Raw genomic sequence first — 24852 nt, 5'->3', positions numbered from 1 at the left:
GAGGGAATAAAAGGGCTGTAATAACGTTATGGGCCATAAAACATTCCTATTAAACCATTTTTTATTTTAGCAATTTTTACGAACTTTAAAAGTTTGATTTACAGCTGAGCAAGTCATAAAGCCATCTTTCAGGGTATTTAATTGTTATCCCTTTATTGCTCCAGAGAAGGAATTAAACACTGGGAAGTCAAACTATAAATGAACATTAGTGCTAACAAGGTTTTGTTACAGCAGATTTTAGTAGCCATGTTTAATTTTATCCTCCCTATAAATCCAGTAGTCACTGGAAGTTTTCTAACTTATACCCCTTAATTAAGAATCTCCAGGTTTCCAGGGAATGGGCCTGAGTGGCTTTTAATTTTGAACTTGTGACCTGTCGTGCAGCACAGCAAGGGAGCAGAGAACAGAGTCACCACAGCCTGCCAGGGCCCAGCCAACACACTTTTTAGAGGACCTGCACAAAAGAAATGCCTCTTCCTGCTGGAGGAATTTCTTTTGGGGCTAAATCCTCCATTATTTGCCAGGAGTCCTGTGAGGGACTCAGCACTGACCCTGTGCACGGGATGCTCCAGGTGTTTTTTGCTTCCCCAGCCTCTCCAGGTGTTTGTACAACACCTGCAGCCACAAGGTGAGCTTCACACAGTGCCCTGTGCTGCCTTTCAAGGCCATTCAGATGAAAGGTTTCATGGAAATGAGAGTTATTATTATTGCTGGTGATAGTGGAAATAATAGTCACTTGTGGTTCACGGCACAAAAGCGAGATATTTCTAAGAAAAAACACTCCAAACACCTCCATCATTTCCTTGTCTGCTCCTGCCTCACTTCATGCAATTTGTTAAGCCAAAGGAAGAAATTATCAATGCTGATATTATTTTCTTAGGCCGTTCTTAGCTGCCACTCCAGCTCAGTTCCACCAGAGAGAAACCCGAGCCCGGGGTGTTCCATGGAGGAGCGGCTCCATTTCCACCAGGGCTGTGGTTAACTGGGAGAGAGGCATTAAAAATTCCACACACACACATAAGAGCACTCTCACTCTCTAAATTTTGGGTCGAATGGCTCTTGTCAGCTAAAAAACCACCAGCGTGCAAATTAGCATCAGATGTAACACGCATTCGTTTCCCATCTCGCTCCGCCGCTGCCACACTCCCAGAAAGCCCCAGAGACGCCCCGGGAGCTGGCTGGCTGCTTTACAACTTTATAAATATTCTGATTATTCTACAAGCTGGAAGCGTGGTGCACAAAACACCTTAAAGAGAGGAGAAATAAAACCTGGAGCGGGGAGGTGGGAGCCCGGGCTGTGCCTGCGTGGGGCAGCGGGGACGCAGCGAGGATTCCAGCTCTGCCACCCTCGGCTCCAGAGTCTCATTTTCCACACAAATCTTCCCTTTGTCCTTCTAATTTTCCCTTTAAAACAGTTTTTTAGCCTCTTGGCCTCTCCAGACTCCCAGTGGCTGACAGGTATTCATGCTCTGCTGCCTCTGAGTTAACCCTCCGTGAGCCACTGTAAATCATTTAATATTAAATTCAGTGTTTCATTTTTCTTGAGCGAAACCACACGGGGTGAGACTCTCCCATGGAGTTTAATAGCCATGAAGCCAAAAGGATATGACACAAATGTAATATAATTCCTTACCACATACAAAAGCTCCAGAGAATTTAACAAAGAATTACACCTATTTAAGCCATACATCTACTTTTATAAATGAAGAAATAAGCAGCAGGTGTACAATTCACTGCATAATTTTATAAAGTGGTTCAAAAATATTAGAGAGATGAATATTTTTCTTTAAATCCAATTTGGTGTTGTATGCAAAGGCTTCCCGTGAAAAATCCATTTGATCAGTTATTATATTTTCATCATTCTAATGCAGAAAACAAATGTAATAGTGTCAAATCCAGCGGCCAGGGGTGGAGCTGAGAAACTCTTGGAGTTAAATAACTGCCCTCTGCAGAGCCCTCAGGGCACAGGGAGGAGGAGCGTGGTTTGGAGCCCTGGAGATGCAGGGAATGGGGCTGAGGAGAGAAGGGATCCCAGGAATCAGGAGCAGGGCAGGGCTGGGGGGTCCAGGGGTGTTCTGGTCCCTCCTGCAGCCTCCCAGGTGAGAGCAACTCTCCAAGAGACACACCTGGATGGAAACATGAGCTGTGCATCTCCAACCTCCACGTGCAAACCCAGAGATCTCTCTGCCTTCAGATCAGAATAAAGACAAGACAGCTCTGAATAAAAGATGGGCAGAGCTTTAGAAAGCAAGCTTTCATTTTTTTTTCCCCCAGAAATTTAGAAATCATCTTCACAAGTCCTCTGGAAATCTACATATATTTTAATGGCTTGAACCACACCTGTTTCATGGGTAACATTCCTGTTAAATGGTGAGACAGCAGCACTTGGAACTCAAATGATTTTATACCCTCTTTAAGCTGTGCCTTTGCCCATGTATTTGTTTTACTGTGTAGTCCTGGAGCATCTGTATTTTTGATACCTAATAAAAACATTTATTGCTCCAACAGAAAAAAGGAAAGAAACACAACCTGGTAGGAATAGCAAATATATATATATATATATATTGCTGTTTGTTTTTGGCAAAAGCCTTGCCTTGACAAGATTTCTGCTGCAGTGAAAGAGAGGTTGGCTCCTTTTTAATGAGTGAAACAGCTCAGTTGGGCTGTGCAGAGCTCGGGCCAGAGCAGGAAGACACAAGGCATCTACCTGGTTAGATGTTTGGTAGCAAACTTCTCCTTTCTTCCAGAGCACAGCTGACATTCAAATGGCAGGAAGAGCTGCAGCATCTCGAGTGCTTGCAAGGGTTTTGTTTATTTTAAGGGTAAGCTTGTGGCTCAGCTTTTCCCACAGGCACTAAAATGAAAGTGCTCCCTCCCCCAGCATCCACCACACATCAGACAAGCACAGCTTTCACTTGTGACTTCCTCACGATGACTTTTAAAGATCAAGGCATAATAAAGTCTCGCTGCTTCCCTGCATGTTGGTTAATCCCTTGCAACTGTCAGGTAAAACAGATTTTAGGAACAATGGAATTAATCTGCACAACTCCTGTGACATTTTTACGGCGATCTGTGTTTAAATCCTGGGGGCTGCTCGCCAAAGTTGACCCTCGAGGTTCCTTTTAACATGCACGGTGCATATTCATGCCATTCTCCTGCCTCGCTCCCTGATTACATGGCTCCTGTCAATACTGGCTCCCATTCAACTCACACAGCGTGAGTCAGGCTGATGGACTGGAGATGGTGTATAAACAGGGAAAGATGCCAGATTAAATACTAAACACTTCTGGGGTGGGAGTGATGGACAGGAGTAGGTTACGGGTCCCAATTAATGCAGTTATCCTCTGCTGCAGACAGGCTTTGAGGAAAAGCCTTTGATTCCCTGAAACCAAACCTTCCTCAGCCCCCTCTTTACCTCTTTCACAGTGTAAGGAGCCCTTTCCAACAGGCACTGCCGTGCCCAGAAGTTAAAGATGGCAACAATTCCTTAGGCCACCTCACCCACCCCATCTGATGCAGGACTGAGCATCTTCCCTGCCTGGCTTCACTTTATGTGACTTCAGTGACAAACCTCCTGAAACCTGACTTGGGGATTTAAGAGGTTTGATGTCAAGGAGGAGCTCTTGATATCCCCCTTTTGTTGACCTGGCCTCATCCTGTACACCACCCAGCACTCCCTCGGCCCTCCTGTGTGACAGCATTCGAAGTATTTGCTCTGTTTCCCTTTTTCCCTCCCCATAAATTGCCCCAAAGTCAACACACAGGAGGAACATGAGTATGAGAGAGAAGCTGCTGCTACAGCTTGTGCTTTGCATCAGACCAGTGGCGTTTGCAAAGCTCTCAGGGAAGGCAGAGACTCCCCCTCCTCCCCTGCTGCAGTCCTGGTTGTCTCAGACCCCCCAGCCAACGACCTGAGCCCCCCTTGTCACCCCTTCCCTGGCCCCACATGCCCAGCAGTGGCAGCTCAGTCCTCACCACTGCTCCCTCCGTCTCCCTCCCACGGCTGGCAGGTTTAATTTAGCCAATTTTCAACCCTGCTGGTTCCTTTGAGATCCATGTCAAGGTTACTTTCCCACCTAATGCAGAAGCACATGGAACCCTTCTGGTTTATCACACAAACGTGACCTCCCTGTCTGTCTTGGCAGACGAGACGCTTGGGAATCAACGTCCTGCTTTTCTTTCCTTCCTCCTGGCAGCTTTCTGGGAGCTGCTTTCTGTCAGCTGGGGCTGCTTCCCTACCTGATAGTGCATCAAGGTGTTCAGGCGCTTCCAGTCTCCCTCGATCTTGGTGGTGATGTCTTCATCCTGCAGGACCACCCGGGCGATCCGGCCCTGCCGCCACTCTGTGGGAGAGGCAAAAACCAGGCACACGCCACGGTCAGAGAGGGGCCAGGCTCTGCAAAACCCACCAAGAATCCCCAGTCAGCCTCTCTGATCACCCCCCTCCTATCAGGCAGGGGAGCTCCTACCCAAATCCATGTCCACGGCCCTCGGTCTTTGGGAATACGGGACGTTTTTGTACACGGCATCGAGGATCTTCTCCTTGACTTGGGTGATGGTGTCACAGTTCAGCACCTTCACGGGGATCTCTGGACTGTTCTCATTATCTGGGTTCACACAGTTTAGGATCTGGAAGAGAAGGAGAAACACACCATGCTCTAAAGGATGAGCACCCAGGAGAAATGTAACCCCGTGTCACAACAGCCTTTTCTCATTAAAAAAACCCACTGCAGCCCTAATTGCTATTGCACCAAGTATATTTATATCATTATTTCTAAGGTAAGAGTCCTGGATGTCCATATTCAACGCCCAAGGGAGATAAAACATTCCCCTCAAACCCGCCTTTCCAAAGGCTTGGCTCAGGTTATTTACACCAGAAAATTAGGGATGCACCTCACTTGGACACGGGTCTTTATTGCACTGGCAGCACTCAGGCCTCACAGAAGTGTCCTAATCACAAGGTCAGCAGAGCTCACAGGGGAGGGACAGCAGTGATTCCCTGGCAGCTCCTCCAGCATCACTCACCAGAGTCTTGTACTCGATCTGCTGCCGGATGAGCTTGTCCTCGCTGAGGGAGTAACGGGCTTCTCCTGTGATGGCATCAATGGGGCCTTTCTCCATCTGCTGCTTGATGGCACAGTAGAGCATGAAGAGTGGCTCTCCAGCACATTCCTGCACGAGAGAGGGACAGCAGAGCTGACACAGAGGTGATGGTGCCTCTCCTCCAGGGCCACTGGCCTGCAGATGGGTTTGGCACGTGATTCCTCCCAGCAGAGACACGGTCCCACTCACTCCTCAGCACATGTACAACCCAGGTTTGGCCCCCAGCAGCTCCTGGAGAGGACAGCCAACCCCATGAGCTCCACAGCTCCACGGGTTTGCTGTCTTTGGCAGGGTAAAGCCCTCCTGAATCTATGTGGCTGTAAAAAAACGAAATTTGATATCTTGATCTCATTGTTCACTCCCACGAAGCAAATTCTGTGGGGTTTCCAAAACCACAAATTAAGTTAAAAAATATGGAAGCTCGGGAGATGTGAGAATTTCTCCTAAGTACTAAAGAGCTGTAAGAGAAACCCTGTGACATGGGAATAACACCAGGAGAGCTGAGGGCTCTGAGGAAGGCTGTGACCATGGAGCAGCAGCCCCAGGTGTTGGCACCTCCAACAAATTTCCACCTCCCCTGCCTTGCTACTGCACCTTTTAACTTGGAGTCTGATGGAAGAGTTTCATGCCCAGATCCCCTCCCAGGGATGGCAGGTGGGTGAGACAGCACAGTGACAGGGTGGGTCCGTGCTCCATCCCTCCTTACCTTGAGGAACTTGTGGAGGAGGAAGGCAAACCAGTTTGTCAGCATCTTCTCAGCCACCGACTCGGTCCTAGGGGGAAACCAGGAGGACACACATTACACCCAGAGCCTGGCACAGCTCCGTGGTGCTCAGGACCAGGATTCCAGAGCAGCAGGATGTGGCCAGCACTGTCCCCCCTCCCTGCACGGAGCTGGCAGCAGCTTGCCCAGCTGACAGCCCGTGACAGCCCTGATGGGGCTGGTGACAGGGAGTCTGGTGACACTCAGCTCCTTGCACGTGGTGCAAATTACAGCCTGGCTCAGTAAATCACTGGGATTTGCGGCAGTTCCCGGCAATCAGGGACAGCAGAGTGACAATGGCGGGGAAATTGCAGCTTTCTCCCCAGTCCCACCCAGTGTCCTCTCCCCACATTGTGCCCGAGATTATCTCTAATTTAAATACAATGGCTCCTAATGATAGTTTTTAATGCCGGCTCTGCGGGACCCAGAGACTCTCCTTAAAGCACCGCAGTCCCTTTTCCTGGGACAGGATGGCTGTGGTGGTGGCAGGGAGTCTCACAGTCCCCAACCCATGCAGGGAAGAGCTGCTGTGCTGCCGCCTGGCCAGCTGTGAGCAGGACCCTGGCCATCCTGGCCCAGCACCACCAGCCTTCCCCTCAGCATCTGACACCAGGATCTGCTCCAAATTCCAGCAAGCAAAGAGGGATGAACCCAATACCCTGCTCTCTGCAGCACCCTTTCCTCTGGGGACTGTGCTCCCTCTGCCCTCACCATGAACCAGGTGACCTCCTCCCTGACCTGGAGACCCACTCCACACCCAATTCTTCCCCACTCTTCCCCATCTGCTCTGCTGCCTTGAATTAGGGACTGCCTATTGCCATGAATCCACACAGCATTCCAAATGCTTGGAATTAAAAACACACACTATAGAAGCACCAGGGCCTGATCCCAAAGCAAAGCAAGAGCAAGAATAAAGAGGAGCCAGAGATTTCAGCAAACAACAACTGACACCAGTCGGCCAAAGGACCTGGGGTCACATTATCCATCATCTCTTAGGATGGCAACATCTGCCAGGAATTTGTGAAAATGTCTGCAGGTCCCCAAAGAATTTAAGCCTGAATTGATTAACTGCCTAAAAATTCATGCTACAAATTGACACACACGTTGTTCTCCTGTTTGAAATATTTCGGGCACCCAATTAAAGAGGAGAAGCACTAACACACTTCCAAACAGCCACAGAAAAATGGAGAGGCAGTGACACAAACTAAAGAACAGGTGGAAAGCTCAGAAAACAGCACATTCGGGACTTGATGGTGAATATTAATTTAATAAACCACTTTGTTAATAGAATATTAAATTAAGAAGTAGCAAGTCTCACAATTAGCCCTCCCAGTGAAGCAATGCTGTGCCCTGTCCCTGTGGGCTGCTCAGGGCCTGACACCAGCTCCATAAAAATAACTGAAATATGGAGTGACAGAGAAGTTGGGGCATATTGCATGGGAGAAGGGCACTGCATACTCCATGTCTAGCTGTTTCCTTCTATTTCTTTATCAGAAATACATGATCAGCTGAATGGAACAGCATAAAGAAACACCTCGGAGCATCTCTGTCAAATCCCATTTCTCCTTTACCCTCAAGCACTGAATCTCATCTCAACACAGTCTGATGCTGCGAGATATTTGCAGAGCATCAGTCCCAGGGACAGCCAGCAGTTGAGTTAATCATCACTGTCCTGCACTGGCTGGGGAAAGGGGCAGCTCAGAAGTTCCACTGCTGCTGGGAACAGCTTTATAGAGCATTCCTGCATCCTCTGCTTTGGAAAAGGGATGGCTGGGTGAGCCATCCCCCAAACTCTGCCTGCCACCCCAAGGCCTGGCCTCTCCTTCTCTCTGCTACACCTGGAGGGCTCTGTTGAACCCCAAAATCTGCTGCAGGGCTTTGTGCTGCCCCTGGCTGGTGTCGCTCCGCACCATTGCAGGTCTCTGAATGCTGGTAGAGATCTGCCCTAAAAATAAAAAATAAGCTCCTGGGGACTAACATGGCAGCAGAGAACCCCTAGACTTGGAGAAAACCCTTCTCACACCAACCACATAACGAAAAGCACAATCCACAGGTGACCTTCCAAAGGAATCTGATGCCAGCACCCAGCGCCTCGGCTGCTCCGCTGACTTTCTGAGGCACCGGGAAGAAAACAAACCTAAACAAAGCCGAGCTGAGAGAGAACCCAAAAAATAAATATGTATTTTATTAATTTTCCCTGCTCTATCTAGGTCTCCAAACTGCCGTGTGCTCTGCTCAGTGCCAGCAACCAGAGCAGCTGTTTGATTTAACGTCAACTTTCTTGCTGTCTCCCGTGAGGGGCAGTCGTGGAAGAAAGAGAGTGGAAAACGAGGAAGAAAGAGGGAAAGAGCTGAGTTATCAACTGCTGCCACCAGAGAGCTCAAAAAATTTTAAAAAGATGTATTTCACTTTGTGGTTGATCACTCCTTATTAAGTCAGAGCAAGACATTCTCTGACTGTTGCTTTGTGCACCAACACCCGGGTGCAGGGCTGGGACAGGGCTCCAGCTGTGGATTTAATGGGATCTGGAGTAAAAGGACAAGGGGTAGAGCTTTTAAACTAAAAGGGGGAGGAATCAGACTAGATATAAAGCAGAAATTTTTATGATGAGGGTGGTAAAAGCCTGGCCCAAATTGCTCAGAGAGGTGGTAGATGCCTCATCCCTGGAAAGACCCCCTGTCAAGTTCCCTGCGAAATGGGTAAATCCTGGTGCAGGACAGACGGCCCTGGTTCTTTGCTGGGTAATTCAGGCAGGAGGGGGCCCAGCTCTCATCACCATCCCTGTGTTTTCTGGAGCTCCACGAGCAGTCATTATTGATGGCAGAGGCAGAAGACGCCTTCCCAGCGACTCGTCAAACCACGGGGGAAATTAAGACGGCTTCCCTTCCCCGAGATGAGTTATTGCCTCCGCAAACACAGCCAGATTTAAAGCAATTTCCTGTCAAGTATATTCATTGTGGCTGGAGGAATCCCTGAAATTTTCCTGGAGATGTGAAATCCTCCCCTCCCCTTCATCCCCTCACTCCAGCGAGATTCCAGCAGAGCCCCAGGCACAGTCCATGGGCAGCTGTGGCCCAGCCAGGCTCTGCAGCACAGTCAGGGCCCACAGGGATGTGGGACAGGGTGGCTCATGACATGGAGAACAGGGGGAGCCTTTTACTTGTGGCTGCTCATCTGCCCTACATTAATACACCATTTTTTCCTCTTTTCTTTCTGCCATTTCCCAGCACAGCCTTGGGTGAGTCGCTTAATCCACTCTGGAGCTCTTTGCCCAGCTGTGGAACACAAATGCTGCTCTCCACCCAGAGAGACCTGGAGGATCCAGTCTGGGACCTTCTCAGCCATCTGTGAAATCACAGAGAGCTGGAGACAGGTGAGGAAATGTATGGAAGTCCTCCATGGAGAGCTGTGTTTTCTTTCCAACACCAGCACCCTGCACCCACATAGCCCTTGGATCACAGAATCATTGAGGTTGGAAAAGACCTCCAAGACCATTGAGTCCAACCTGTCCCCCAGCCCAGAGCATGGAGTGCCACGTCCATTCAACACCTCCAGGGGTGATGACTCCACCACCTCCCTGGGCACCCCCTTCCAAAGCTCAACAACCCTTTCCACGAAGAAACTCCTCCCAGTGCCCAAAATCCCTTCCGATGCCACCAGCAGCGTGGCCGCGCCAGCCTGGGGGGGCTGTCCCTGACCTCACCTGCGCAGGAGCAGCTTGGGATGGTTCTTGTTTTCCAGGTTCTTCTCGATGAGGTCGGAGAGCAGCTGCTTCAGCACGTCCGTGGCGTACTCCAGCTTGCCCTGCAGCCCCGTCATGATGAGCGAGGCCACGTTGCCGCGGTCGCGCATGGAGAAGCTGCGCTGCAGCTCCAGCGTCCGGATGAAGGTCAGCAGGAAGACTTTGTTGTTGATCAGCTGAGCAAAGAGCTTCAAGGCCTTCTCCACGCTCTGCTGCCCGTTGCCTTGGACCTGCAGTGGAGGAGAGCGTGTCCATCAGCGAGGGATGGGAGGACGAGGGGCTGGAGGGCAGCCCTGCATCACCCTGCCAGCACTCTGGGGCTAAACTATGGAATCACAGAATGCCTTGGGTAGGGAGGGACCTTAAAGCTTATCTCATTCCAGCCCCCTGCCATGGGCAGGGACACCTTCCACCAGATCAGGTTGCTCCAAGCCCCGTCCAGCCTGGCCTTGAACACTTCCAGGGATGGGGAGTCAACAATCTCTCTGGGCAACCTGTGCCAGGGCCTCACCACCCTCATGGGGAACAGTTTCTTCCTAACATCTGATCTAAACCTACTCTCTTTCAGTTTGAACACATTCCCCCCTGTCCTGTCACTCCAGTTCCTGATGCAGAGTCCATCTCCAGCTCCTTCAGATCCTGGAAGGTGCTTGTGAGGTCTCCCCACAACCTTCTCTTCTCTAGGCTGAGCAGCCCCAACACTCTCAGCCTGTCTCTGTAGGGCAGGTGCTCCAGTCCCCTTAAGCTTTATGCCCTTCTCTGGACTTGCTCCAACACTTCCATGTCCTCCTTATACTGGGGGCAACAGAACTGTACACAGTATGGTCTAACCCTGGGTGCACAAGCCAGCACCCCATCTCTCAGGGTCTGAGCATCCCTGAACATGGTCCCTGGTCCATCCTGAGCAAACATCAGCCTTCCTGTCCTCCCTCAGCACAGCTCCCCTCAATCTTTGCTCTGAGCTGCACTCTCTGCACACCATAAAGCTGCTGCTTTGGGGCTAACGGCCCTATAAATGACACACAGTTCTGCTTGTTCTGCACAAAAAGTGACACTCTTGTAAGTAAATTAAATACTAATTTAGGCTATTGCTTTATTATGGGACAAGTGTAAAAAATTAATTGAGGCTTTCAGCCAGTTGCGGATTCAAGTAATTCATTACAAGTGAAAATGATGAACTACATGAAGCAACTCTTTACCAAACATCTTGGAGACTTATGTATTGGTTTTACTAACGTTACATAATTAAGCAACTGTGTAATTGGCAACACATTTATCACTTCTGCAATTCTGTTTTTCACGAGTAAAACAAAAAGCATTCATATTTGTTTGCTAGAGCATCAGCTTAGTTGGCAATTCAAACAGCAAACAGAATGCATGGAGCTGGAAAACTCAGGGCACAGGAATGGGCTGGGAGAAGCTGGTTCTGTTTTATCAACACCACAGCAACTGCTTGGAATCTAAATGGAGGCATTAGGGCTGCCTGCAAAAGCAATGCAGCCCTGTGGAGCACGAGCAACTACCACTCTTTCCTCCTACATCCAACCCCTGAGCTGTGGAAGGCAACAGGACTGCAGGATTTACTGGAGCAATCCCAGTCTCTGAGAGGCAGTGCTAAGCCTGGTACCTCTGGGCACCCCGTGGGGAGGATGGCAGTCCTATCCCATGGGAAGGATGGCAGTCCCATCCCATGGGAAGGATGGCAGCCCCTTCCTGAGTGGCAGCTGTTTCTCGAAGGAACCATCACTTTTTGGGCCCTCTCCCAGGTGAGCAGGGCCCGCCTGCGAGGTGACCTGATGGACCCTTTTACGTTCCCATTTCTTCTGTACCCTCAGTGAAAATATTTGATCCGTATTTACACATCCTGGTGGAAAAACCAGGGAGATGGAAGTGCTTGCTCAGAGGCCGGAATGCCTGGGCAGGGCATTCTGCTTGCCCTCCTGTGGACACGCCGTGGAACAGCAGCAGGATGCTCCAGGCAGGATGATCCAAGGATGCTCCAGGCACACAGCATTCCCCTGCGCCGTAAGGGGACTAAGGAGGACTTTAAAGCACACCCATAACTTTTCTGACATGCTTTGCTGCTGGCCTAGAGCAATATAAAACCCCATAAAATAAAAATAAAGCAACACCACGGGGGAGAAACCAAAAGGAAGCACAGGCAGCATGGGATGAGATAAAACAGCAGCTCCTGAGCTAAAATGGACTCTGGGCTCACCCCACTGACCTTGGGGGCCTCTAATAAGATTTGCTGTGAAGGTATAAAGGTGCTTCAGGGTTTCCCACTGGCTTCCCTGAGGAGTCAGGGAAACTTGGAAGGGCTGGAGCTGTTACCTCCAGCTGTTTGTTACCTCCAGCTCCCGCAGGACAGGGTGGTCCTCGATGCCAGGGAAAAGGACCCTCATGGCATAAGTCCGATAGTCCAGGTAGGGGATCCCAGAGCGATCCAGGTCGCTGGTCAACTCATTGATGTCCGTCTGCAGCTCTGCAAAAGCTGTTCAGGGAGAGGAGAACAGGACACAGAGAGGTGAACTCTGGGAGCTGAGGCTTACAGGGAGAAGGTTTTGGGGAGGGCTGGCTGCCTGCTCTCCCTGTACCCCATAAATGGGTCAGCTCAGGAGCTGATTCAGAGGAGCCCTGGCCTCGTAGCTCAGGCAGACCCTCACCCTTGGAGGCTCTGTGTCAGCCTGAGAGCAGGAGAGCACACGCTGCACAGAGCAGATGCTGAGAACAAAGATGCTGCTTAATTTGTATGCGGTTCACACCTGTGTGCACACACCTAAAACACCCTGAAAGGCTGCAGAGAGAAATAAGGATCTATTTTCATAACTTGGTGCCTCCCATTCCTTTCTTCTTCTTCCCCTCCTCTATCAACAGTTGCCAAAATAATCAAATCCGATGCAGATCAAATCCAAGCTGCTGCAGGGGTCAGGAAGGAATTTATTCTTCCTCTCATAACATAATATCATGTGTTATACAGCTGTATCTGTCTCCTCATGTTCCCTCTCCAAAGTGTGACATGCTGGCTCAGTGAGGCCTCTGTACCCCAGCTGGGCTCTGCCATGCCAAAGCTGGGTTTCCTCCTCAATATATCTCATTTTTTGCCCTGTGCTTTCAAGGCTATCCTTGAAATCAGCTGAACAAATCCAACACCATATTCTCTACATACACTGGGAAATTTGCAGCTTTCTATTTATTTTATTTTGATTCACTGAGCCCATTTCCAGGTGGAAGGGAACAACAGCAGCACCTCCAAAAAAAACACCTTCACCTGGGCTTCACCACAGGGGGGACCAGGCTCAGCCACCTCCTTGCAAGGGACAGGATTTGTCCATGGAGAAACTTGCAATCAGCAGGTGTGACTGCTCCAAATGACACACAAAATCTCCCAGAAGCAAAAGCCTGAGGAGCTTTTCCTACCCCTCAGCCCTGTTACTGCTCTGGGCTTATATTTCTAGACTGGAGGAGGGACTGGACCAGCTTTTCAGCCCTCCTGCCTTGCTTTTGGGATACATGGTGTTACTTGGCGGTCTGAACCTCCTCTGCACCCTCTCTCTCTGTGCCTTTTTGCAAGCCCCTCACTAAAAAGCCATCAGACAAGGGGACACGCCGTGCGGGCACCCCGGGGCTTGTGCCGTGCGATCCACGCGATCCAGGCGTGTCACTTAAGCAGGATCAAGCTCTAATCCTATTCTCTGCACATCAGGGAGCAGAGCCGTGTCTGCTGCTGACACACTTGTGGCTGCCCACCCTCCCAGGGCAGGATAAACTCCACAGGGGCACACACACCCCCCGCTCCTGCCTGCAAACTCCGGGGGACTGGGAAAACCGGGAACCCCAGCACGGAGCCGCAGCACCCAGAGAGCGCCTGGTCCCGGGCAGTACCCACCCTCCTTGCACTCCAGGGCCACCCGGGACTCCAGGTTGTCCATCTGCATCTGCAGCCTCTTGAGGGTGAGGTCGTTCTCGCGGGACTTGCGCTTGTAGGCGATGAGGACGATGATGACGATGATGAGGAGGAGGCTGCCCCCGGCCGCGATGCTGACGATGGCCGGCAGGGTCAGGAGGCTGTCTGAGATGATGCTCACCGAGCCAGGGGAGAAGATGACCCCACCAACACGCACCTACGAAGCACAGCTCAGGTCACCAGCAGAGTCAGGGTGTCACCTGCCCCAAAGCCCCGTCCTTCCCACCCCAGGGGCTGTACAGATCCCTTGGGAAGCACTGAACCACCCCTGTTTAAGAATATAAAACTCCATTTGCCTTCAAACACAGAGGGTGCCGCTTATGTGAACACAGGGAGGCTTCAAGTGATGATAAATGTGCCAGCCCTTCACTATCTGGGCTTTGTTCTTATTATCTGATGGCTCCATTTGACTTTCATTTTATAAGCTTTCAACTCCCTTTTGTAAACCGTGGACATTAGCAACCCACTGATAATTTCACTGACAAGAAACCAGAGTGACTGGAAGGAGAGAGCAGAGAAGGGAAGAGAAAGCCCCACGTGAAAGCTATGGAGCAAACAGGCTGCAGTTAATGCCAGGGCAGGCTTTTCTTGGATGTGCCCCGGCCACAGATGCGAGCAGCTCTCAGCCAGGTTGTGCTTCTGGGAGTCACACTGTGATAATCTGAATATGTTTTGGATGCTGAACTTAAAGGGGAATAAATCACAATTACAATCTCATTTGGGCTCCACTCAAGCACTTCAGCAGCTGCATGTTTGGTCTGTGAGAGGAGCAGAGGAAGCAGCGATGCCCAAAACCAAAGCGGAGGAAGGCACCGACTGTTCCCCTGGATGAGGTTGTTGATCCAACCACTGCAGTGTTCAGATGTTCCTGGCTTCTGCTTCGGGAAAAGGCAAAACCTTTACATCCACTTAGCAGATCAGGTCTGGCTACGTGGGCTGATGAGATCCCTACAGGAGGGAGAACACTGGGAACGGTCTCATCCTCATCCAGAGGAAGGATGGTACCCGGTGCCAAAGGCACTGCTGGAAAGATCTGTTCCTTCTAGAAGGCTCTGATAGCAGGGAGTGAGTCTCAGGGAAGAACAAAGTTTCTCTGTGTTAATCCACATCAATATTTTAAGCTTCCAATTAGAAAGCCACGAAGATCTAAAATCCTCCCAGCCCTTGGACAAGACATTGCATTCAGCATCCGAGCGAGCCAGGGAGCTAGAGGAGGAGCAGAAAGGATGGGAAGGAGGGAGGGAAAGGGATGCTGATGGAGAGTTTGGTCCCTCACCATGACTTTGTGCTGTCCGGTGAGGTTTGGGGGCTCACACAGCAGCTGGGTCTCGGAGACAGTGACAGCACAGGGGGTTTCCCCGATCAGCACGGTGTAGTTGAGCTTGGCTCCTCCTGGGGCAGGCGGGCACAGGTTTCTGCCCTAGGGACAAGCAGAGAGAACACTGACAAAGATGCAGCCCACTCCTCCAGTTTCCAGCTCATCCCCAGCTTGTGCAAACAACAGCACTCTGCTGGTGTACCCCATTCTCCAAAGGAGGGATAAAACTCCGCTATCTGGGATATTTTTCTTCCCATGGCATGGGAAGGTGGGGGGGGTGTCCTTACCTTCAGGATAATGGGTGAGCCCGGCTTCTGCTCCAGCACCCCGGTGGGGCTCAGCATCTCAAACGTGGGGTTGGGGTAGTAGATGAACTTGGTGTCGTTGTAGACCAGCAGGGCCTGCACGTTGTTGAAGATGAACCCGAACTCGTCCGGCCGCTCCACGGCGTCCAGGCCGGGCCGGTACTCAGGGTTGAGGGGGGGAGCGAGGCACAGCAGCACCGTGGAGTTCACCACCTTGCACACCTGGGGGGAAGAGGCTGCTCTGAGAGAGGCAGCACAGGAAAAACCCGCCCTTGACCTGGACAGTGATGCTCTGACTCCCTAAATTCCCTCTGGAAAGTCGCGGGGATTCAGGTTGGGCTGGAAATGTTTAATCCGGGCTCGATGCTCGATGATCTCAGAGGTTTTTTTCCCAATCTTAGTGGCTCTGTGATGTGTTATAACCATGGTTTGGGGTAAGGTGCTTCCCCTCCATCCAGCACGAGGGCACTGGTGCAGGGATGGAGAGTGAGCTCAAAAAGAGTGGCTTGCACAGCAGACCTTTCTCCTTTCTCTTTATTTTTCTTTTTTTTTTTGCTTTTCTTTCCAGTTCCATCCTCTCGGGCAATGTTAGCTCTGAAAAAGACCCACGGGGAATATCTTCTCCCTGCTGCAAATGGGTGGTTAGAGGCAATTCCCAAATGCCAGGGAGGGAAAGGAAGGATCATCTGACACTCGTGGGCTGGAGGTAACGTGAAGGTCATCTCCTGCCAGGCTGAGGACACCCACGGCTCCTCCAGCCCTCAGAGCAGGGAGATGGCTGATTTATGGGACTCTTGCCTTGTAAAGCAGCAAGAGCCCAACCATTTGGCCTCCCTCCCTAAGTGGAAGATTTAATTTCACTCGATTTCGTGTCTTCAGAATTATTTTTGTAGCACTATAACTGCAAGTGCTAGCAACGAAATTAGATGTCTTTTTAAAAAGAGCTCAGATGAAAAAGGTCTTGAGGGGGAGAAAAGGAATGGGAAAAGACTGCTAAGTGATTTGCCCTTTCCAAGATAATACAGATTCAGTCACAAAGATCACTGCATAGAAACAATATATTTCAGTTTTACTTGATCAAAACAATTTCTGAGGTCCTGGAGGTACAATTCTTACTTGTAGCACACAAGAAGATTTCCTAGTTCCCATTTAGCTGGGGATTCATTCCAGTTTCTCACTCGTGGACTGAAAAAATACAGATAGGGGAAGGAGGTGGCATTCCACATCAACCCCAAACTCTGCTACCAACTCCTTGCTGTGGGAACACCAGGGTGATAGGAGGCATAAAAGTAACACTCAACTCACCAAAACACCCAGAGCCTCATGCCCAGGAAGGTTCCCCTCCCTCCTGCCCTCCCTGGGCTGGTACAGGCTCGTCAGGCCCAGAGCTGAGGCAACAGGAGGTTTATTTATAGAAGAAGGCCAGGGATAGACTAAACTAAGTTAAACTAAGCAGCCTCAGAGCTCTGGCAAGTCTCAGTGTCCAGCTCTGGGCTTTTCCAGAAAGCACAGGCCTAAAATGGGGAGTGTGGAGCAGCTGGGAATGATGGGGACAGCTCCACTTGGACTTCCCATCAGAACGTGCCTGCAGAGCTGAGCTGGGTGCTGGGGAAAGGAGAGATCTCAGGGCTCAGGGGCTCTGACAAAAGGGGGATTTCAGGAGGGTAATAGGTTTATCTGCCCCAAGAGAGAATTTGAGGTGTTGGAGATGATCTAAAATGAAATCCTTCCTTTCTAGCTGTGAAAACTCCTTGGTTACTGTGCTGCCAAGGAATTAATTTCCCATTTCTGTGCGTCCCCATATTTGGGTAAATTTGGGAAATACCCCCAGGGCAGCTTGTGCCATGGCAAGGCTGGCCCCACAGACAGCACTGGCACCAGTAACCACGTGCCTGCAGCCAGGTGAGGGGATGCAGGGGATGCCCTGTGCTGACAGCACCTACTTACGTTGACAAACTCCTTCCCATTGTACTTGACGCGGATCCTCGGCTCCTGGATCACGTCCAGGTTGGAGCCAGTGACAGTCAGGGGCGTGTGCCCGCTGTGGAGAACAGGGAGACACCTGATTAATGGAGCTGGGGCTGTGCACAGAGCCTGGGCTTGACAGGGAGGCTGCTTGTTGAGCTCAGAAAGATGTTTTCTGCAGCCACCTGAGGCACCAGCGGGGATTTATGCCCACTCCTGAGTCACTGGGGAGGGGTGTCCCTGGATTGTCTGCTCTCAGCTGCCCCCCCTTCCCACCTCAAACACTGCAAGGCAGCGGGATGAGGAACCAAGGAAATCAGGGGAGCTGAGACTAAACACGTAAGACAATAAATTAGTGGCAGTGTTTAATGATTTACACAGCACTGGTTTCCAGGCCCACGATAAATGGCTCGTGCAGTGAAGGAACTGACGGGCACTTGCCTCTGGACTGCAGACACAGCAAGTTGTCACACAGAGCAGGGGAGGGATGGAGAGCCATCAGGGCCACGGGAGATACAACCCCCAGGGCCAGAGTACCCCCTTTCTCCTACAGCCAGTGCCCTGAGCAAAGCCTTCCCCTCTCCCTTCACGTGTTAACTGGAGCAGCACGGCCCAGATTCACCCACAGCTCCAGCACCTCCACAGCTGCTCCCTCAGACCCCCTCTGTCAGCAGCCCTGACCAGCCCATCCAACCCAGCTCCTCCAAAACCAGACACCATCCCGAATTTGGACTCAAGGCAGGCATCTCCAGAGCCTCCTGCGAGACACTTACCTCTTTCAAGGGCAATTTTAAAAAAAAATAATTGGAATTTGATATGAATAGCTATGTTACAGCCCTTGTGAGCACAACCATTAAAGCAAAATCACAGGATGAGCGTGGCCCAGGGTTTTTAGCAGTGACAATGTCACGATGATGTGACAGCACCAGCCACCCCATTCCCAGCAGTGAATCTGGGCTGACAGTACATTTTGATTAACATCAGCTTTTCCCTTTCTTCATGGTTGCTGGTTTTGTTTTATTTCAGGACTACAAGAAGGAGCCTTTAATGAGCAATTGTGCCCTTCTGCAGCAGATGGGAGTGATCTTGGCTTTATTTGTGCTCCCAGAATTTGGGTGCAGACTGACTGCTGGAACTGCCTTGGGAATCACAACTACTCTGGGAACTGTGATTTTTGGTAAGTTCAAACACCACAGATGCCCAGCCCTGACAAATCCAGGATGCTGGGTGGGATGAGAATTTCCCAACAGACCCTGAGTGTGTGCTGAGAGAGAAGCCCCAGACAAGGAGAGCTGTTGAGGTCCCACTGTCAGATCCATGCGTTACCTGGTGATGCTCCACTCGGGCTCGATGTGCTGCACCTTGGGATCATCAATGTACTCAAACTGCAAGGTCCTCTCCAGCTGAGCCCTGTCCACGCTGACAGAGACCTGAACAGCCCCCAGGCCGTGGGCTGATGGGGCTGACACACAGACTATCTCGCTCGTGGATCGCCTATGCAAGGGGGAAACAGGGAAATGTTAACGGGTGGTCACGGTGTGGGGGCAGAAAACAGCCCTTTGTCCTGTCCTGGGGCAGCTCCTGAGCCATCAGTCATCCCCACACTGACACCTGTGAGGGGGACAAGCTCCCGAGGCGGGCAGGAGGGTTTCAGTGGCACGGGAGGGAGGGAGTGGAGCTCTGCCCACCGCGAGAGCAGCGCAGCCTCCCTGAAATGGCTCTTTGTGCCAAACTGCAGCCTTCCCGCATCCCTCTGAACCCGCTGCCTTCTGCTGGGCGTGTGAAAACAGATGGCTGCTTTTTAAATGGCATGCATAAGCTCACTGAAAAGCCAAATTCTTCCCCCTCCCCACCCCGTCGCACACACGAGGCTCTTGTGAGCGGCATAATGGAGCGGCACAGCCCCCGCCCGGGAAGGGCGATGCCACGGTCACCGCTGCCTTTGGCTTTGTCTCCCCGTCAGAGCAGGGTGACCTCGGCCTCGGTGCTGGCTGGCTGGACACAACAGACCATCTGCTGCCATCAGAGCCCTGGAGAAGGTCGAGGCAGCAGCGTGGCGAGGCGCTGTCAAAGCACAAAGGCGCCGGTGGGTGGGTGGATGGATGGAGAAGGGGAATGAGATCTGAGCATCCAGAAGGGAGCTGTAAGGAACCACGTGGCTCCGTGGTGAGCCTGGGCATTGATGCTACAAGAAGTGCTGCAGTGACACCCCTGGAAGTGTTCCTGCACAGCCACCCGTGGTTGTCCTTCCTGCCCAAACCTGCCCCTGGGCTCATAGAGAAGATTGTGCTGTTCCTGCGGCTCATTTAGTTTTGGGTTCTCCCAGGGAAGAGGGCAGGCAGGTCTGCAGCACCAGCTGACAGTCTGGCACTTAAATCAAAAACTGGCACTCCTGAATGTCCAGTCTTCACCATCCTCACCCTCCCCAGCTCACAGAGGTGCCTGAATGGCTGAGTGTCCCTGCTCTGCTTCCAGCAAAGCTGTGGCAGGGGGATGATGTGTCATCCCATTTTAGAGCCTTTACACACTTCCTCCCCTCCCTGAGGAGTATGGACACATCACTCAGCACTGGGCATTTCAGGGGGCATGGAACAGCAGGTACCACAATGTTCCCAGCTCACACCTTGGCACTTCCACCCACCACAACCGAGGGAACAGAAACAACCTCCTAAAAACACCTTAAACAAATTGGACTCGACTGTTTCTGTTGATGCAATTACACATCTACCCCTTCCTGCCCTCCTCCTCCTCCGTCCCTCATGCTATTCTCACTCTCCACCTAGGATTAATTTAACCACAAAGGCATCCCTGTGTGAGGAGTGGGTTTCTCCACCTTCCTTGCTGAGTCTCAGAGTGTTTCTATGGATGCCTGTGCAGCTGATGAGATGCCTGCTGCTGCCTCCACTGCTGCTGCCTGCTCTGCTGCCTGCTCTGCTGCCCACACCAGACCCCACCGTGCCTGCTTAGCTCTGGCACGAGATCCAGAGTGACGCATCGCTGCTGGCAGAGCAGCTCCCAGCTCCCTGTGATCAGCTAATTAGCTTTCTGTGCTATTATTATGTCGTCATGGTGAATCTACCCACTCCTCCGATCAGAGAGGGGAGAATGGGGGAAGCTGTAATTAGAGGGAATCTCATTAGAAACTGCTTCATCTCATCAGGCTCCCCCACACCCTCGAGTACAATTGAAGTTCATTGCCTCAAAACAGCCCAAGCCAAACAAAGTGCACAGCGTGACCCCACGTGAGGGCTGGGGCTGTTCACACACTGCTGCCTGCTTTGTTTAACTTTCTGCTTCCTGCTGTAATTTAGAACATACAGGCAATCCAAAACTCTTTTCCAGGTTTTGCAGGTCAGCATCTAGGGGTTGCCTGAATAAAATCTGATATTTAAGGGACGATATTCCAGGGCTGATTCTGCTCTTCTGTTGGGGGTAACGCTGTTCCCTGTGTGTGCATCCGAGGGAGCAATCTGGCATCTTTGTTTTGGAGGTGGGAAGAAATATTGATGGATTGGCAACATTGCTTAGCACTTGGAGAACTGATCCACACTGGAAGGTCTCAGCAAATCCAGACTTCCCAAAGGTCTGGGATGGATACAGCAGAAGCACTGCTAACAACCCAACGTGCTCCCACATCTGAACACCCACAGCTCCTGTATTGAAGGACCTCTCAAATTCACCTCCAGGGGTCTTTGCTTTGCCAGAAACTCCCTCAGTTCCTCCTGGGAAGCCTGAGTGAAGATCTGACAAGCAGAAGAATCCCCTTGGGACACCAGGTTCCCACCCAGGCTGTGCCCACTGCCTGCTGGCACTTCTTGGGTCCAGGCAGGGCTGTGTACGTGGGGCACACAGATGTAAACACAGATGTATCTTTTTCTAACTAAGCCCCAAGAAAACCCATTAAACCCTGCAAATGTCAACTCTGTGTTTACACTGCTGGGTAAAAAGCAAATTTGCCATTGAAATCCCACTGGAGACTGATGGCTGTGTGAATTCCCTGGCAGAAGGTGTGTGCAGACCCACGCCCTGCTCTACCCAGCAGGACCCCAGTCCTTACTCAGACCATTTTTAGGAGGTCCAGGCACCTACAGCAGTGGCTGCAATAAAAGCAGTGCAAGGTGTTTATCTCTGAAAAGAGAAACCAGGTATCTCATCTGTTACATTTTCTTCAGACTAACTGGGCTGGGGGCAGGTATTGATGACCAATATAAATATTTTACCACCACAGTGATGTTTGTCTGAAATTTTTGGACTAATTAACACTGCAACAGCACTGAAACCAAACAGTGGGCAGCACTAACACCAATGAATCCCTCCAAGGCTCAGTCACAGCAAGAGAAAAGATGGTTTCACGCAATAAAAGAGGGACTGGGAGCCTTCAGGGGTGGTTTTGCCTTGGCTGCACGTTCAGCTGCAGCAGATCCTGGTGGAGCAGGACCAGGAGGTGCAGGCAGGAGCCCACACTGGCCCAGCTCGTCCTCTTACCCGTAGAACTCGCAGGTCTGGTTTCCCAGGAGCACGGACACACGGCTGCCAGCTCCCAGGTGGTGCCCAGAGATGGTCACCATCGTCCCTCCCGACTCGGGCCCCCGGCTGGGATTCAGGAAGCTCACCACTGGAGTCTGGAGAAAGGAAAGGACAAACTCAGCAATCCTGCCTGCAGTGAGGGAGCTGTTGTGAAGCACCATCCCTGAGCACCCTCATGCTTTTAACAAGGAAAAGCAAAACAGGGATGTGTCCTGGACGTCTGACAAACGTCCTGCTATGTTTTCTAACCCAGCTCTGACAGAGGGAGGTGCCCCAAAAAAACAATTGCCAGTTCAGCCTTTGGCAAAGTTATGGATTCACCTTCGACTTTGCTCCTAAGCAAAGGTAAGTTGATGGCACTGAAGTTTGAAGAACTAAATAAATCCAAGCAAACTGCCACGATGGAAATTTGAACCCGAATATTTGGAGTTTGTCAGCATGGGAAAGGATAAAAAAAACCCCACCAGGGTCTGGCAATGGGAAATGCTGCCCCCCTACAATAAAAGGCAGCACCATCAGCTCCAGCTCCATATGAACCACCAGGGATGGAATTGTGGGGGCAGAGCCTGTTTCCCATTGCTGATGGAAAGACATCCTTGGTGGGCAACCTTAGATCCCACTTGGCATTTTACTGGTGAAATTATCACAGCAATGGCACCTCTCACCCTGCCCTGCACCAGGGTGGCTGGTTATACCCTTAATAGAATTTGCAGAGGGCAGGTACCCTTTTATTTCTTTTCAATCAGTGGATATTACCAAATTGTTTTACTAATGCTTTCACATTACCCTCTTTACGACTCATCAGCAAAGCCTGGCAAGCTCCCAGCTCCAATCCCCTGGGATCACCTGCTTGGCAGCTCCACCAGTTGGTCCTGTTTTCCCTACTGTTTTCCCACTGCAACACATGTTTTCTGGGTGTCACAGCATCTGCCAAAGCAGCTCAGACCAAAAGCTTGTTTGACCCTGACTCCTGAATAGACTAGGGAAAAATACACCATCCACCCTGTTGTGGATAATCAGGGAATAATGTTGCAGGAGGGAAAGATTCATCCTTTAACTGCTCCTGGTCAGCTCTTATCCTGCCTGGGGTCAGCAGTTGGAATTGATGATCCTTGTGGGGCCCTCCCAGCTCAGGATACTCCATGACTTCCTCAGTTCATGGCAAAATCAGGCAATAGGAAATAGGAATGGCAATAGCAATGTTCACACTAGGCAGGCTTGGGAGCATTTCACACAGCCCAGAGGACTGATTCCAAAATGCAAAAAACCTCCAAAGGATGCTCAGTGTATGACTGCCCATCAGAAACCTCCTTCAAAATCAAGCCCAACCCTGGGAACTGTTCCCAAGGTGATTTGGGAACAAGCTGCCATGCTGTGGACACTCCAGACTGTGAGACCCCACTACCACCCTCCTCCTCCTCCTCCTCCTCCAGCCCCATCCCTAGGGCCAGATGGCTCATGGGAGCCCAGGGATGGAAAGGAACAGTTATTTTACACATCCCTGAGGTCCAGCAGTCCCCCCCACACACCAGCAGAAAGTGTCCTGGGCAGCACAGCCCTTCTCTGCACTCAAAAATCAATGATAAACACTCCTTGCCTACAAGCATCTGACGTTTCTGGTGTGAGCCTCACCTTGTCTGAGCACTGCAATCCTTGGAAATTCAAAGCATTGCTAAAAATAGAAACCCAGGCTGTAACTCTGAGTGGTCACTCTTGTAAACAAGGAAAAAAAAAAACAAAACAGGAGAGCTGAGAGCCCATCCTAGAGACCTAAAAAGTCCCAAGGGTGGGATGCAGCCAGCATTGGAGGAGGGTCTGAAAGCTAAGTGAGAACTTTCCACCTTCAGCTCATGATTTGGTGATAATTATGACAGATTTACAGCTCCAAGGTTCCTCCTCCCCAGATCAAAGGGGTGTCATTAAGGTGACAGCGTGGCTCCTGCCCCATGGCAGGCACCAGATGAGCTCAGGAAGGCACAAACCCTCTCAGGGTCAGCCCAGAGCTCTGCTCTGAGGTACCAATCAATTTTACTGCCGACTTTAATGGCATAAACCAGCTGTAATGGAAGCTGTGGCGGTGCTAAAGAGAAAAATAGAGGCCAGCTAACAAAAGGAAATGATGTGCTGGAAGTTTTAGATGCCTGAGAAAAAAAAGGAGCGATATAAAAATCAGTGTGTAAGTGCTGGAAATCAGGAGTAACAATGCCAAGGGATAATGCTCAGCACATGCACCAGGTTGCTGCAAAAACACTACTCCGAGATTCATCTCTGCAATTCCTTTCCACTGGTTCCTGGTTGTTATTTAGCACAAAGTTGGTGTTGCATGGGAACGTGCCTTTGGAGAGGGGCAAAGTTGGGACTACACTGGCACTGCCCTGCCATGACCAGGGGGATTTCTGGAATATTCCAGCAAAATGGGGTGATATTTTGCACCCCTGCTGTTGCTGATTAAATGAAATGCCAGGGGAGGGTGTTTGCTATAATGCTGAGAGGGTGGCAGGGCCTGGCCTGATTTATCTCTTAATTAGTTTACAAATTGTGGACAATTGGTAAGTGCTGGCATCTCCCTGCATACAGATTCCACTGAGCACAAAATCAATAGGACTGGATGAAATGCCCTTTTTAGGCAAAACTGGAGATAGGGAAACTCCAGCTGTGGCTTTTCAGTTTCTGATTTGAAAAGCTGCTAATAAAACAACAGAAAGACCCATGCCATCACTGGAAGTCCACCAACCCCAAGAGCAGCTCTCCACTGAGCAGACAGAGAAATCCTTCACTAAACCAGCATCCTGGGAGTGTGTGGGGGGAAATCCCTGAATATTTGAATGCAGAATATGAATAATATATAATGCAGAATATGTAATATAATGTCCCTTACGTTCCCTGGGGAAAAATTAAATCTGTGGACACAGAAAATCAGACATATTTAGGTGTCAGTCGATTCAGTTTTGAGCAGAAGTTCAGTCTCTGAGCTGCAGAGGGACAGGCTCTGGTGCTTCTCTCCTGCTGCTATGTTTCTGTGTTTGTGCAAAAAGGTCTGTTGGTGCCTGTACATTTACACACATATGTATAAAAAAAAACATCTCCAAAACCAGCAGGAAGCAGCCCCAGATTCACTAGATAACCAACTAGAGCAGGTTATCACAAGCTTTGAGGCCCTGG

The 24852-nt window shown here is 50.7% G+C and overlaps 1 protein-coding gene across 1 annotated transcript in view; it reads right to left on the bottom strand.

Annotated features, from left to right (window-relative positions):
* The window catches only part of PLXNA2 (plexin A2), a 144740-nt gene that overhangs the window by 7949 nt on the left and 111939 nt on the right, over window positions 1-24852 (bottom strand). The window contains exons 14-25 of the mRNA XM_029962520.1: window positions 21649-21785; window positions 18490-18657; window positions 17146-17239; window positions 15181-15420; window positions 14852-14995; window positions 13498-13732; window positions 11960-12102; window positions 9570-9838; window positions 5810-5876; window positions 5026-5172; window positions 4470-4629; window positions 4240-4343 (exon numbers count right to left, since the gene is read on the bottom strand). Of these exons, the coding sequence (XP_029818380.1) occupies window positions 4240-4343; window positions 4470-4629; window positions 5026-5172; window positions 5810-5876; window positions 9570-9838; window positions 11960-12102; window positions 13498-13732; window positions 14852-14995; window positions 15181-15420; window positions 17146-17239; window positions 18490-18657; window positions 21649-21785 (1908 nt within the window). The remainder of the gene's footprint in view (window positions 1-4239; window positions 4344-4469; window positions 4630-5025; window positions 5173-5809; window positions 5877-9569; window positions 9839-11959; window positions 12103-13497; window positions 13733-14851; window positions 14996-15180; window positions 15421-17145; window positions 17240-18489; window positions 18658-21648; window positions 21786-24852) is intronic.

The sequence above is a fragment of the Manacus vitellinus genome, unplaced genomic scaffold (genome assembly GCF_001715985.3).
Source record: "Manacus vitellinus isolate BGI_N305 unplaced genomic scaffold, ASM171598v3 scaffold_47_pilon, whole genome shotgun sequence".
Classification (NCBI taxonomy): domain Eukaryota; kingdom Metazoa; phylum Chordata; class Aves; order Passeriformes; family Pipridae; genus Manacus; species Manacus vitellinus.
The sequence above is the reverse complement of the archived record's forward strand: the minus strand, read 5'-3'. Positions and strand labels throughout refer to the sequence as shown.